The 14,869-nt window shown below is 38.9% G+C and overlaps 2 protein-coding genes across 2 annotated transcripts; both read right to left on the bottom strand.

The window, feature by feature from the left end:
- Positions 1 to 4,688: 4,688 nt before the first annotated feature.
- Positions 4,689 to 6,263, bottom strand: LOC5579042. The gene is made up of 5 exons (XM_001657184.2): positions 6,139 to 6,263; positions 5,949 to 6,063; positions 5,673 to 5,886; positions 5,294 to 5,613; positions 4,689 to 5,239 (listed from the first exon to the last, which is right to left on the bottom strand). The coding sequence occupies exons 1-5, from the start codon at positions 6,151 to 6,153 to the stop codon at positions 4,755 to 4,757; spliced, it is 1,149 nt and encodes a 382-aa protein (XP_001657234.2). The 5' UTR covers positions 6,154 to 6,263; the 3' UTR covers positions 4,689 to 4,754.
- Positions 6,264 to 9,136: 2,873 nt separating this feature from the next.
- LOC5570239 lies at positions 9,137 to 13,766 on the bottom strand. The gene is made up of 4 exons (XM_001658969.2): positions 13,544 to 13,766; positions 13,368 to 13,482; positions 10,570 to 10,783; positions 9,137 to 10,513 (listed from the first exon to the last, which is right to left on the bottom strand). The coding sequence occupies exons 1-4, from the start codon at positions 13,565 to 13,567 to the stop codon at positions 9,622 to 9,624; spliced, it is 1,245 nt and encodes a 414-aa protein (XP_001659019.2). The 5' UTR covers positions 13,568 to 13,766; the 3' UTR covers positions 9,137 to 9,621.
- Positions 13,767 to 14,869: the final 1,103 nt, after the last annotated feature.

The raw sequence follows: 14,869 nt of genomic DNA, 5'->3' as shown, positions 1-14,869 counted from the left end.
TACGGAGCCGAACAAGGCAGATCATGGTGATTGCGGACGTCGAGAAGATGTTCCGGCAAATTAGAATCAGTGAAGAAGACGCATCACTTCAAAGCATCCTATGGCGCACGGATCCCAGTGAAGAAGTTAGTACATACGAGTTGACGACGGTCACGTACGGTACAAAACCCGCCCCATTTCTCGCTACCAGGACACTGAAGCAGCTTGCTTTGGATGAGCAAGCCGACTACCCAATAGCGGCGAAGACCGCAACGGAGGACGTCTACATGGACGACGTTCTAAGTGGTGCGGACCTCCCGGAAGCAGCATTGGAGCTGTGAACCCAGTTAGACGAGATGACACGAAAAGGCGGATTCCGGCTGAGGAAATGGGCTTCCAATTGTCCATTGGTATTGCAGGGCATACCAGAAGAAGATCTCGCTGTAGTGAGAAAGGAAGGAGTCCAACTAGATCCCGATCCAGCGGTGCGAACCCTAGGACTAGTGTGGCATCCGACGGCAGATGTCTTGAAATTCCGGTTCAAGATACTCGAAATCGACACGGTGGAATAACTGACGAAGCAAAGAGTCTTGTCGATCATCGCAGACGCTCTTTAACCCTCTAGATCTGATTGGACCGGTCATTACGTTAGCAAAGGTATTCGCGCAGCTACAAGGGAGAACGAAGCGTTGGCGACCAGCAGTCCCAATATCTGTTGGCCAGTTAGTCGTGATTCGAGAGGATAGCGTACCATCCATCCGGTGGAAAATAGATTATCGAGCTACACCCTAGAGATGACGGAATAATTTGAGCTGTCACCTTGAAGACAGCGACAGGAAGCATGAATAGAGCTGTTGAAACATTGTGTATCTATCATCGGTTCAAAAGGTTGAAGGCAATATCGAAAGGTAAACACAGTTAGAACGTCCACATGCGCACGAGAGATTTTCTTTCTTTTCAGAAATCCAGCAATTTCAGGGCGGGCGGGAATGTTTGCAACTCGGAATAATCACCCAATGCATTGACGGCCCTCTCGTTGAAACATAAGTTGTTCGCTTAGCCGAATTACACGACTCATCATAAGAGCGAGAGATTGCTCCCGAACGAAGCATGTGACGATGACGTAACAACGTAATTACTTCGTGTCTTCATAGTTGATATAACGTTGCCCAAGAGCTAGGACGGAGCAGAGTGTGTTAAAATTTTGGAACCCAATATATGTATTTCAAATAAATGTAGTTTCCTGTAATTAAACGTTCTGTTAGTGAAAGTGTTGTAATGAACTCAATAAACCGTGAAAGTGCAACAAATTAAATTTTAATTGGCTAAACTCGAGGAAGTTCCAACTAAGGTGCCAAGGAAATCTCCCAAGATTGACCCAACCCAGATTGTATCGGATACAAACCCAGGAATCCCAGCCGTTTCATCATACAGTCCACTTCGAAAGGCAGGTAAGGACTAGCTCCCAAACATATACCGATTCGCAAAGCCCCTCGAACGGATTCTGTATACGCAACAAATGATACAATGCAGAATAGACTAACAGTCGAACAGGTTGACAGTCAGCACGACAGAGATGAAAAGCTCTTAAGATGCAAGTCATTCTAGTGCATTATTGGCATTTCCAAGATCTCTGCTAAATACTATAGTGATAATACTGCAATCGTGAATTACTTCTGATAGAAACTGGATTAGTTGATCGCACTTATTTGTAGGTTTGTTTGAGGAGCGATAGTAAGTTTCCCTCAATACTTAATAAGTCTTCCGAATTCAATAGGTTGATACAGTCGAGTAGGACAAGCACATTTTATTTGAGCTGGCTTTCAGATATTCGATATCATATCACACCAATTGTAAGTCCTGTTTATTCCTCTCTGATAATCACTACTGTTATTATACACTAATTAAATATTATTGAATTCGTTAGCGCCGTATTACAGTCCAGTCAGACACAAATTGCATTTAGTTGGATTTCGCTACTAAGGAAGACCAATATGTAAGCAACTTAACCTTGAATTTAGAACTATTCTTCATATTAAAAAACTAATAAAATATCTCTAGCTTCAAGAATACCGTCAACAAAAATAGGCGTTTCTCTGGAGAGGTCATCTGAACGAATAATCCAACAGAAACGGTAGTAAAAATTTGTAGCATGGGCAATGACATAATGATTCATGGCCAATTGATTGATTGACAATATACTGCTGTGAATCGTAAGGGAGTCCCATTGATCCATCCAAAAAAATACTATAATAATTTCAGGAGAATGAAACATGTTTGGATATCAATTAAACTTTCACAATTTGCTTACCATTCTGATTCTGAGATAAATATTAAGATGATGAAAACACCGTTAACTTTTGTATGACACGTTACAAAACTGTGTAATGAGGTTACATTTCATTATGGAACAATTCGACTTGATGTTTTTGTTTTACAAATTTTACCGAACAAATTATTTAGTCTCGTTAGTGTAGATCATAGGAATATATGTTGAAACTTGTATCAACTAAAATTGGGCAAAAATGCAGATGGGACTGCCTTGCGATTCACGGACTATAGGATTGTGTTTACCGAAAACAATTCTCGCATCGATGATCTATGAAAATGACAAATTGGAGTTAATGCACAGAGAATATCAAAATGAATAACTGCTAGATCTATCAACATATTCGTGGTTTTATGATTGCCTGTGCGATAATTTTCGTACACAACCTTACACAACACAGTGTTTTAGAGGAACACATAACAGTAGTTTGAATTGGACATTTTATTTTGGAAAAATTGACAAATAATCGACGTAATTTAATCGATTATCTCGATTACTAAGTGAGCCAGCTATCGATGAAAAAATAATCGATTAGTGAGTCGATTAATCGATTAATCGAAATAATCGATTAATTTGCGACAACCCTAGTTTCATTTCATTTTCGCTTTTGAGCTGGTAAGAGCTCTTCTGAACCTTGTTTAACGAGGAGCACCTCACAGCCAGAAGCCTGCTGAGCTGATCAGCGTCTGGTTTGTGAAATCGCTTAAGATTTCTAGATTGACCTGCGCTTCCAGATTTCGGCTCGTGATAAACTCATCATGGTGGTGCAGTCAAGAATCAAGCCCGTTAGGCACCATTACCAGAAGACCTCTGAGTGACTCAGCCAACGAGCTACAAATCTAGCGTCCGGCTTGTGCAATCGCTCAAGATTTCAAAATTAAGCTACATTTCCAGATTTAGACTTCAGCCGTGTGCCACTACCTGTTGCTGATGTTTGCCATCCCTACCCCAAAACATTCAGCTGTTTCGTCGTATAAGCAGAGAACTTATTCAAATTTATACACTTGTGTTAAGGATTCTCCGTTTAACCATGGCAATCTACTGATAACATCCTGTAGTGCCATTCATCTATGACAACATCCGAGCTAACAAAGCCACCAGGGCCACCGAATGTGCGTAAAAGAGTTAACAGAATAATATTTCCGACTTTATTTATCACATTGCCAAGCAATGAATAATATTTCTCTCAAACCATAAGACCAACAAAGCGATGACCGGAGCTTTCATTACAATCCTCGAATAATTTACTATAGACACATTACTATCAAATATTCTTTTTTTGGTTTAGCATGGTGAACATTGAGGAACTACTGTTCTTTCCAATGCTATCATATTTTTCATAATATAATTTCAAAATGATCATACAACCTAAAGTGGAATTTCACATTCTGATAGATAAGTATGACGAATGATTGACCAAATTGTAATGTTCATACAAAACGAACTCACGTTATTCGGATAAAGATAAAGTATATTTTTATGGGGCCCAGATAGCCGTAGCGGTAAACGCACAGTTATTCAGCAAGACCAAGCTGAGGGTCGTGGGTTCGAATCCCACCGGTCGAGGATCTTTTCGGGTTGGAAATTTTCTCGACTTCCCAGGGCATGGAGTATCTTCGTACCTGCCACACGATATACGCATGCAAAAATGGTCATTGGCATAGTAAGCTCTCAGTTAATAACTGTGGAAGTGCTCATAAGAACACTAAGCTGAGAAGCACGCTCTGTCCCAGTGGGGACGTAACGCCAGAAAAGAAGATAAAGTATATTTGGGACATAATTGAACGTACACTTGGCTGCAAATCGTTATATGCATAAATATTTACAAAAGTTTCGAGCACTGAAAACAGTATGAAGTCAAAACGAGCAACAAGAACGACATCAAAATCAGTTACATAAACCATCGTGGTTCTACGTCACCAGTTCGTACAACCTCATAGGGATGTACCCTTATAGTTTTTCTACTTTTAAACTACTTTAATGGTAGGCTTACGGCAAAGCAGCTGCTTTATATAAGCAATGATATAATGCTCCATGGTTACTTGGGTATCCATTCCACTCTGAGAAAGCGCGCATTCCGGAGAAACGTTTGTTTTCCATTTTTGCCATGTTCAGCGACAGTTTTAAATACCACTTTTTAATAAGGAAGTTGTGTATCCAGATATTTACCCTCATTTTTGTTCGTAGCAGTAACGTGGTAGTGAACATTCTGAAGTGACCTTGTAAGAGGTTTTTTCCTCAAGATATTATCCAATAGCATTATAATCGCTAACAAAATTTTATTTTCTAGCAACATACGCTAGCGCTGGGCCACAGAGGGTCATCATTTGCCCCATAAATCGGTCTAATATTTCGGAGAAAATAAGATTGGAGATTCATCTTCGAGTACAGTATAACTCACGTTCTAAATCATCCACCGTTTTATTTCGCATAAACAATGCTGTTATCACGGACAACGATGGCACGGTTTCTGCTGCTGATAACGTCCAGCTGTATTTCCGAACGGTTGATTTACATTGTATTGACCTTCGACGTATGGGATTAGAATAGGAACGTAAACGAGCTGCGGTGTGGTTTTCTGATTTCGAAGAAGTTGAACTACTGTTTTGCAGCTTCCCTCATTAGCGCTGCTGAAAGCATTTGGATTATTTGCCATGCCAGCCAGCAGCATGTTGAGCGTAATAACTTGAGAATTAACTGCGTCAATTTGCGCCAATAACTGAGTTATGTTCAAACTTTGAAACTGCTGAGAACTGAATTGGGTCGTCGATGCAGAACTCGTCGAATCTTCACTTGTTGCGTGGATGTTGAATTGGTCCAGATTGATATTGGCTGGGTTGATGTCTGGAAGAGAACCAGACCAGGCTGGTACAGTTTGTTGAACCTGTTCCAAATTGTTCTCATTTCTCTGCTGTTGATGCGATCCACGCCCTATTGAAGAATAAGATAAGGTCATTTTTTGAGCTCATATAATAATTTACTCACCACTTGTAAAATCTTCTCCTTGATATATTGGTCCAGTATACCGGTCTCCATGCTGACTTGTATGAACATAACTTGTCGCAGGAGTCGTGGGAATCGAATACTGAGTTGGAGTGGGAAGTTCAGGTTGAACATAGATTGGTTCTACTCTAGGAGTAGTGGTGGCAACTTTTTGCGGATGTACGGATTGGTGATGCACATTAGATGCCGCCGAAGACAAAATTTCTTCTAGACGGAAACATGCTTCGGGTAAGTAGAGATCATTCCAAGCAACAACTTTTTCATCGTAGTTTTTACTTTTCACCGCTCCATCAAGTTTGTTCCTAAACGATGATTTGAACTTTCATTAATATGTTCATGTGTTCAAAAACTATACACTTACAAGCTGTCCGAAACCCTTTCAGTAAAAATTTTGGTTGGTCTATTCGGGAAAATAATTCTATATCCCATACGATCAGCAACGTAATAAACCAGATGCTTCTTATTTGCAGGATCTACATATCCATAACATCCGTAAGTTACGTCATCAGGACCTTTTACTTTATGTTGGAATTGATTACTTACGGTATCCACATGGTAGCCATAGGTGAATTGATCTGAGCGTTTAATGTACTTCTTTTTAGTTTTTCTTGGTTTTATGACATAAAATACAACATACCATTGCGAGAACTTTGCTGATGATATACTTGTGCGTTTGGTTGTTTGATATTGATGTTCATTCCTCCTTCAGCATTCACAACTGCCATTAATGCTATGACTAAAATTAAAGCCATCTACACGAGAAAAAGTTTTCTCTTATTAATCAATTCTCCTATAATGTCTTTTATGATGGGACATCTGACACTTACCTCCGACGAAGACATTTTGGAGAATTCTGTGAATAACTATATTAAATTTTAGGAATCTGCTCCGATGCCAACCTTTGAAATCCAGCTCTCAATGGAGACTGATCGGGTAGTCTGAACTGCATTTAAATCATCAACAAGAAGGGCTATCGCTCAACGGTTTTAGCTGATAACACTAGCTTATACATTTTAAATTCTGAGAATACTCTCTCTAGGAATACTCTGAGATCGGCTCAACCCACTCCGTTGTAAGATGGGAATATTTTCCCCCCTCTTGACGAACGAAATTCGTTGAATTACGATTCTAAGGCGACACAAACATTATTGACGTAGAACAAGAAAACCTTCGAATTTTGTTTTCAGGTGGTTAGCAATTCCATCTAACTACCTTTCCTCACATAATTGTTTCAGAATTTGGTCAGAATTTTTTCTGGTTTTGCACATGAGCAAGCATTTTCAAGGTTTATCCAGACATTATTTTAATCATACAAAACAATATTCCGAGTGCTTGAACTTCCTTCATAATCTTCAAACATTACATTCATTTCTTATATCTAGGTTTTCTGTGTTATTAGACAACACTATCAACCTTATTTGGTAAACAAATTTAAGATTTTATTAACATTTTGTTAACAACATATTACATTTCATTTGCCGTAGCAGTTCAGATTTTTTACAGGTGAGTTGATTTCACCTGCTTATAAGAGAAAAAAAAAATATATAAAACGCGTTACTAGTGGCAACAGAAGACTGTAACGATTTTTGCCTGAAATTATTAATTATTTTATTGGACGTTTGTTCCAATGATTCTACCCCATTACCCCGAATCCCATTACCCCGAATCCCATTAACCCGAATGCCATTACCCTCAATTCCAAAACCCCGAAGGACCCATCACCCCGAATGATATTACCCCGAATTCCAATATCATGGGAAAATGCCATCAATATCATCATGTCACGATAATTCTAAATTCGGGGAAATAGCATTCGGGGTGATGGAATTCGGGGTAATGGTACATTCGGGGTAATGGAATTCGGGGTTATGGCATTCGGGGAAATGGCAATCGGGGTAATGGGGTAGAATCTCAAAATTTTATTTTGGATTCTCTGCAGAGCTTTCTTTCTGAAATAACAACAACTAGTCCATATTGGTACAGCATACAGCATGGTTGGCCAGAAAATTTGTTTGAATATCCATAGCATGTTCTTATGACAAAGTTTTGATTTTCTATTAATGAGGGGATAGAGACATTTTACAGATTTGTTACATTTGGCTTGAATGCGCTCAATGTGATTTTTGAAAGTTAAATTCTTATCTAGCATGAGCCCTAGATACTCAACTTCATCTGACCAATTAATTTATACCCCTCTCATCGTGACAATATGTCTACTTGAAGGTTTCAAATAAAGAGCTTTTGGTTTATGTGGGAATATTATTAGTTGAGTTGGTCAGCGTTAAGTCAGAGTGGACCAAGTGACATTTTACATATTTTGAGAAAAATGGGTTTAAAGTCTAACGCTCTATAATTTTTGAACTCGTTTTAATTTTGGTTCAATATTCCTACACTTGTTTGTGTTACTTCCAAACAATATAATGTGAAGAGATAATCATGAAAAATCATAATCCAAACCTCTGATAGAACGATTGTTTGATGGACTATGTGTACTTGGTCCACTCTGACTGAACTAAAGACCACCGTTCAGTGAGTTGGTTCGCTCTGACTGAATGTAATGTTTGCATGGTCAAACTGGCTGCATATCTCTAAGATAAACAGATTATGAAGACCCTTCGACACCAGTATCGTAAATTGTTCAATAATCCATATCTTTAATACCGAAATCAATGGCATTACGATAGCTTGATAATTAAGGTTTTACATGGTCAGGGTATTGAAGGCCAGAAATATTCAAATATGTGTTCAGTCAGAGTGGACCAAGTGAAAATCTTGAGTATCGACCAAAATATACTGATCCAATAAGCGGGTTGTAGCACATTCCATACATACACCATAGAACTACCATAAACTTCTATCGGACTCTGAAATTGACTCAAAAATTGCAACAATCAATCAGTTTATTGTTTTTCAACACTTGGTTCACTCTGTCTGCACAGAAATTGTTACTATTTCTAACCACCCATCCGAATATGGTAAATGGTCAAAAATCAAAATCAAATGCATCGAATTATGTCATATTTATAAATTTATATTGATGAATAAGTAGAAAAATCATTCGATGTCAAAAAATCTGACAAATTTCTTGAAATGTTTTTCATTTCCTCACAATGAGCTATCGCCGAGCGGTGTCATGAACACGTGCGCAAATTTGCTGGTTGAAAATATTGCCATTTGATTTTGCTGGGAACAGCTGATCTTTGTTTATATTTTCAACCAGCAATCTTTAAGTAGTGTTGGTGACATGTAACGTGTAGGTACACGAGTGCAGAAACCACTATTCTGCAGTGCGTTGATTATTTTCGCTGATATAATAATAAGCACTGCACACTTTTATCGATATTAATTGATCATCCAAAGTAAATTTGTTACATATCTCTCGTAATTTACAGCATGCATCAAATCTGATCAAATTGAAACGGAGGTAAGGTAATTTTGCATCTAATGATAGAATAATCTAATTTTCACAAATTTTGTACTTGGTCCCCTCTGACTTAACGCCGACCAGTTTTGGAAGCATTAGGAGAAATCTTCCATTTTTGCAACTATGAAGAAAAAATATCCAAACTTTTTTGCAATCGACTACAGATGACACGCAGACTTCGTCCTTTGGCTTTCTCAAAACTGTTTCATGAGAAGTCCAGTCCTTGATGGAGACGATTCTCTTTTGAGAACCTGCTGAGACCTGCTCTGGCAGGAATAGGACGAACGGCAAGAGTGAAAGTATTGCGAATGTTCCTGTAACAAGAAGTCAACCAGACATCTACAACCCAGAACTAAATAAAGTCACATCTAGAGCTGTCATCATAGCAAAATGACGCAAGGTACAATAGTACTGCTATTTGTTTTATTGTTGACAAGATTTCACGGGACTATCTCAGTATCCAAGAGTGTTTGTACTAAGAGTGATCGGTACATCTTCTTCATTGTTTATTTTTTGTATGCCTCTGTAGTAATTAGATTCAAAACATTTATTATATACAACAACTTCCGCTTCCTTTTGGCATTTCAAAACACAACAGTTCACGATCATCGTCGTGTACTCAGAACTTAATCTACATCGCCAAATATCAAATTAACACTTCTATCTATCCATAGCATGCCAAATAACCACGGTCAACGATCATCTCTCTGTCTGATGTTTTCTCATAATCGATCGTAACCCCCTGCAGACAAGGTCATTAACACCAAATCGAGAAATTCATCATCAATAAGCATAGGTACACACACGAAACTGCTCAACAGCCACTTGAATTGTTGTTTATTGTCATCGGATCAGTTCCGACCCGAGGTCTATGTCAAGTAATTTGTTATTTGCTGATACATTCTTCACACATCTTTTGGAAAGAATAGCTCGCGGGATTTTTTAAGCTTTGCTGGTGGCTTGCACTATCAAATCCATTCCCAAGATAGGGTAGCAAGATTGGAACGTATATCAACAGTGGAAATTGCTGACGAGAGAGCCACTGATGGCAGTCCGGAGAGCTTGAGTTGTCTTGCTGCAGGGCACGTAGGTTGGCGGTTAATTCCAAAACTTGTTGGTTTAGTGACTCCATCTGAATCATCAGCTGGCGCACGTTGTATTCGGTAGAACTGCATTCGCTGTTCAATGGATACACGTATCCATTGTATTGACCAATTAGCGGATTGCTTTGTAGCTGACAATCTTGAAGGGGATTTTTTGGAACGGGGTATGTGTAGCCCGTTGTTTCTGGAGCAATAGTACTAATAGTTGGCTGGCTAATAGGCGCAACATAGACTGGGTCAAACGTGTCTCCTGCATATGGCGATGAAGTGTTGTTTGGGAAAGCCGCATTATATAATTTATCCAACTGATCTGATAAAGACTCATCGGTTTTGGAATTCTCATTTGAAACAAAAGGTTTCCTAGTCGTAGATGGTTTCTTATAAGGGAACTCCGTTGTAGTATCTACGTGTAATGATGCCCTTGTACTCTTAAAATTGCTGCTTACTGGTGTGGTGATCACAAGTGGTGCTCTCGTGGTAGTTTTTGAGTTTGTATTTACATAAATTTTGATATCTTTTCCCGCATTTCCATTGCCATGACCGGCTTGAGGAGCGGCCGTTGTAATTGTCAGAATCTCATCAAGTCGCCGACAAGAATCGGGGAGATAAAGATCATTCCATGCTACCACTTTTTCATCCAGCTTCTTGTCCTTCAAGTCTTTATTCAATTTATTTCTGGAAGATGTAGAAAAATAAAACAATGCGTTCGTTTCAAAATCACATATACTTACATGCTGCTGGCAACTCTTTCGGTAAAAATCTTCGTTGGCTGATTGGGTGGAACTAATCGGTATCCTAACCGATCAGCTACATAATACACCAAATGTTTCTCGTTATTGGGATCTATATAGCCATAGCAGCCGTAAGTGACATCATCCGGGCCTTTCACCTTGTGCTGAAATTGGCTATTTTCTTTCTCCACCTGATACCCATAGTTGAATTCGTCTGAAAATGTATAAAATGGTGATTATAGTTATATACGATTTCTAGTTAGCCTTGTGAGTATAGCTGCATCGATTCCGATCCGGTTTTTTTTCTGTATTTTCTTAGTATGAATAATTACACATTTCACTTGACGCCCAATATATGCACACGTGTGATGGGAGGCAACGAAAGCTCTTTAAGTGCTCAAAAGAATACTAAGATGAAGTAGTAAGCAGTATTAGGTGGAAAAGGAAAACCAATAAGTGAAATAGTCGTAGAGACAAACATAAAGCTATTCAGCAAGATAGAAAAGTTCATACTGAGGGTTGTGGGTTTGAATTCCTGGCCAAGGATGGAAATCTAGTGATCATGATAAAACAAATGATGCATCGCGGTTGTTCTTTATCATGCGATCATAGCAACAACGATAAACCTTTAGTCGTCAAGCCATCACAACAACTCCGCTCCGCGAAAAATGAATCGCTCTGCGTGTGAGCTGACGATCAATTGTTCGTGAATCAAATTCATAAATTTGGAGGATTTTTTTGATTGCACTGACGTGTAGGGATATTTCTGAGAACAGCATCAGATTCAGCGACCCAAAATTTGAGACACGCAAAAATGTCATTTTTTATGCGGTGTAATGTTACCATCAGGGATTGAATCTTGAGGAAATTGAGAGAATCTCTCACGTATCGCTCTCTATAACTATCTTAACATGCAACACCTTATTAGAGACTGTTTATCGTAGACTGCTACAACTTTGATCAGATAGGGGGGATAGCAGTTCATGATAAAACTCCTCTAACAAGCTCCTAACCTGGGGGACACTATTGCTATCGGAAATTCGGGGATTGATTATCGTGCCAGTGAAGTAAAACACCTACCCCCTACGGTAAACAAGCGAGAAAAATGGATTTTATCATCGCTCTCTCTTTGGGGTTCTCGTTCGCTGCTCCCATTTATCAGACTTGTTGCAACTTGCGATAGGTACATGGCCGATCATGGACGGCAACAGATGGGACGTTTTTCTTCGCTTGCTTTGATCGAATCAAAAGAGAGTGAATTCGGCAATGCCTGGTTGCCATAATTACTTTTAACGTTGACTAACATATCTCTATCGGCCGATGTTGATCACTACTATCCCCTAGTATTATTCTTTTATCATTTCATATTACAGTGAAACATCCATGAGTCGATGTTGAAGGGACCATCAACTCATGTAAATATCGAGTCATGGAACAGCAATCCTTTGGAAAGCTGTTTCAAAGGACCATCAAAGTAACCATGAAATTTTGTTTCTAATATGGTTCCATGAGTCGATTTGAGTTATGGAACATCGACGGGCCCAGATAGTCGTAGCGGTGAACGCGCAGCTATTCAGCATGACCATGCTGAGGGTCGTGGGTTCGAATCCCGCGTGTCGAGGAACTTTTCGTAAAGGAAATTTTCTCGATTCCCAGGGCATAGAGTATCTTCGTACCTGCCACACGATATACAAATGCAAAAATGGTCAATCGGCAAAGAAAGCTCTCAGTTAATAACTGTGGAAGTGCTCATAAGAACACTTATCTGAGAAGCAGGCTCTGTCCCAGTTGGGACGTAACGCCAGAAAGAAAAAGAAGAAGAAGAAGATCATCGACTCATGGAGGTTTAACTGTGAATATCTTGAAAAATTTCTATAGGGAACCCCTGCCCCCCATTCCCTGTCCCTATGTTGACCACTTCTTAGAATTCACGCATAATCATGTCTGTTGGCGATAGAAGACGAAAAATCCCAATTTTGTGAAATGGAAGTTTAATAATCCAGTTACAAAATTCTTCAGTACTTCTCGCTATCACCCAAAAATTCAGTAGTTTGTAGTTTTCCAATTGTAGTAACCTTAATAAATTTAGCCATAATTAGTAATTTTACATTGTGTTGTGCCAGTCTCTTTTAACCTCGTAGATTATTTTAGAAAACACTAATATAAACTGCATAGAATTCTCAAACTCGTAGCTCAATTCCTATTTGTAAATAGTAAAAAATTAAGTTCAAATCACACTAGGCTAATAGTTTATCATTTTTACCCTTTAGACAAACAGTATAGCTAAAATTAGATTGTAAGTAGAACTAAATCTAGTTTTAAGTAGGAGAAACAAATTTTTAGCAACCAATTTCACTCGACTTCATTTGTTTTATGCATGTACAATTCATTATTGTTCCTTATGACCTCCACTGTGACCGTCCTTAGACGGACGATCCTCCATCGATCGACCGGTGTGGCTAGCGTTATCTCTTGGTACAGTCAGGAGTGTATTAAGGTTGCAGGTAGACGTGGCGCGATCAACAATGTCAATGGGTTAAAAATCAATAGAAGGAACCAAAAATCGGTTTACTGATTCCCTAGAACCAGCTGCTAGAACATGTACTTCCTACTTTTTTTTTCTGAAACAGTAATATGGGGGTATATGATTGATGCATTTGTATAGAGCTTAATTTACTTTTTAAAAATCCTTGTAATTAAAACCATTTGTCATTGAAATAGCCATTTCAACAATAATAATATACTTGCAGTTTAACTCACACAATTTTGTTTTCAAAACCAAATTTAGAAATACATACTGTTCTTGGAACTTTGTTCGTGATACACTTCGGCATTCTTCTGCTTCACATCAATGTTGAAATCCTCATCTTTCCCGTTCACTTCCGGAATGCTAAACAACACAAACACCGGATACTGAAAACACGGATCATTAATAGGTTGTGCTCAAAATATATCCACTGCAAAACACACTCACTGCCAATGCGATTATGATCTTCATGATGATTAAAGCTTTCCTCTGTAATGACCGCGATCAATCACTTCTTGATCGCAGGTCAACGTAACTCAATCCAAAAACGCCAATGTCGATGCTGATGACAAACGTTGAAACCGAACGCATCCGATAACAATCCCAGCTTTTCGCGCCGATATGCAAACCAGTCAAAAACGTGTACGGAACGGAACTGTTTGATAAATTGGATTTGAAGATGAATTTAAGCAATCCAACAGTCAGCGGGAATCTCACACTTATGTGGCACGTTAGCCACGAGGAGGATGATAGGGCGGATGCACCAATGATGGCATCGTTGGGAAATTGCATCTATCCAGCTTATTACGCTTGCTATAAAACTATAAGGGGTTATTCGATTTTGACATTTATTGCCTATGGATTTTATAGTTTGGTCAAAGTAGGCTGTAATTTAGGATTGTTGATTCAACTGTCAATAATTTTCACGACGTTTGTTTTGTAACTGGGATTTCTTGAAAAAGAATTATTCAAATTTAACCCTACATATGGATCAATGCACGAGTTCACTCGTTGACGTTTGAGCGGTGCCGTGTTATTTATGTGGCCATGGAAACGCGTGAACTTGGCACCGCTCAAAAGTCAAATAAGTGAACTCGTGCATCGATCCATACTACTAACTTTATTTATACAGTTTCAGATACCACAAAAGGATTTTCCAGCGCTTCAAAAGAAACTATATATAGAAGAGGCAGAGAAAAAATATTGTGCCGAGAAAAAAAACTTAATAAAAACGGTTTTGTCCATTCGCTAACGACCTCCGATTTTCTCAATACCACGGGCAGCTTCTTGGAGTAAAACTTCGTCAGGCACAATTTAGTAATATTTGCCGCAATGCCACATTAGAATCAAATTTATTTTATGAAAAGGAGGGGGTGGAATTGGAATGTTGAGGAAAACTACGGAGTTGAATTTTCATAAATACAGTTAGGTGTTAGATTAAAGTTTACTAGGGGCATGGGCTATTTCATATGTTGGAGAACATATAATTGTTATAAGCCATTTTACGAAGCCTGGTCAAATGACAGGAGACCTGGGATTTTTCAATCATCGGCGTCAGTTTTCACGATGATGATGGTTGATGACTGTGCGCATTTCTAGCGTAGCTTTCCATCCAGGCGAAAACTTAAATGGAGAAAAATTATTAAAATATTTCTGATCACAAAAGTGCTTTTTTATGTGCAATATGGGTAACAAAGAGGTAGCTGATACAATATTGTCACACCGCCGCCAAACCGGATCGCGCCAGTGAGACTCGCGACGCGCCTCAACTCG

The sequence above is a fragment of the Aedes aegypti genome, chromosome 3, assembly GCF_002204515.2.
Source record: "Aedes aegypti strain LVP_AGWG chromosome 3, AaegL5.0 Primary Assembly, whole genome shotgun sequence".
NCBI classification, from domain to species: domain Eukaryota; kingdom Metazoa; phylum Arthropoda; class Insecta; order Diptera; family Culicidae; genus Aedes; species Aedes aegypti.
Note: the sequence above shows the minus strand (reverse complement) of the source record. Positions and strands in the feature narration are given on the sequence as shown.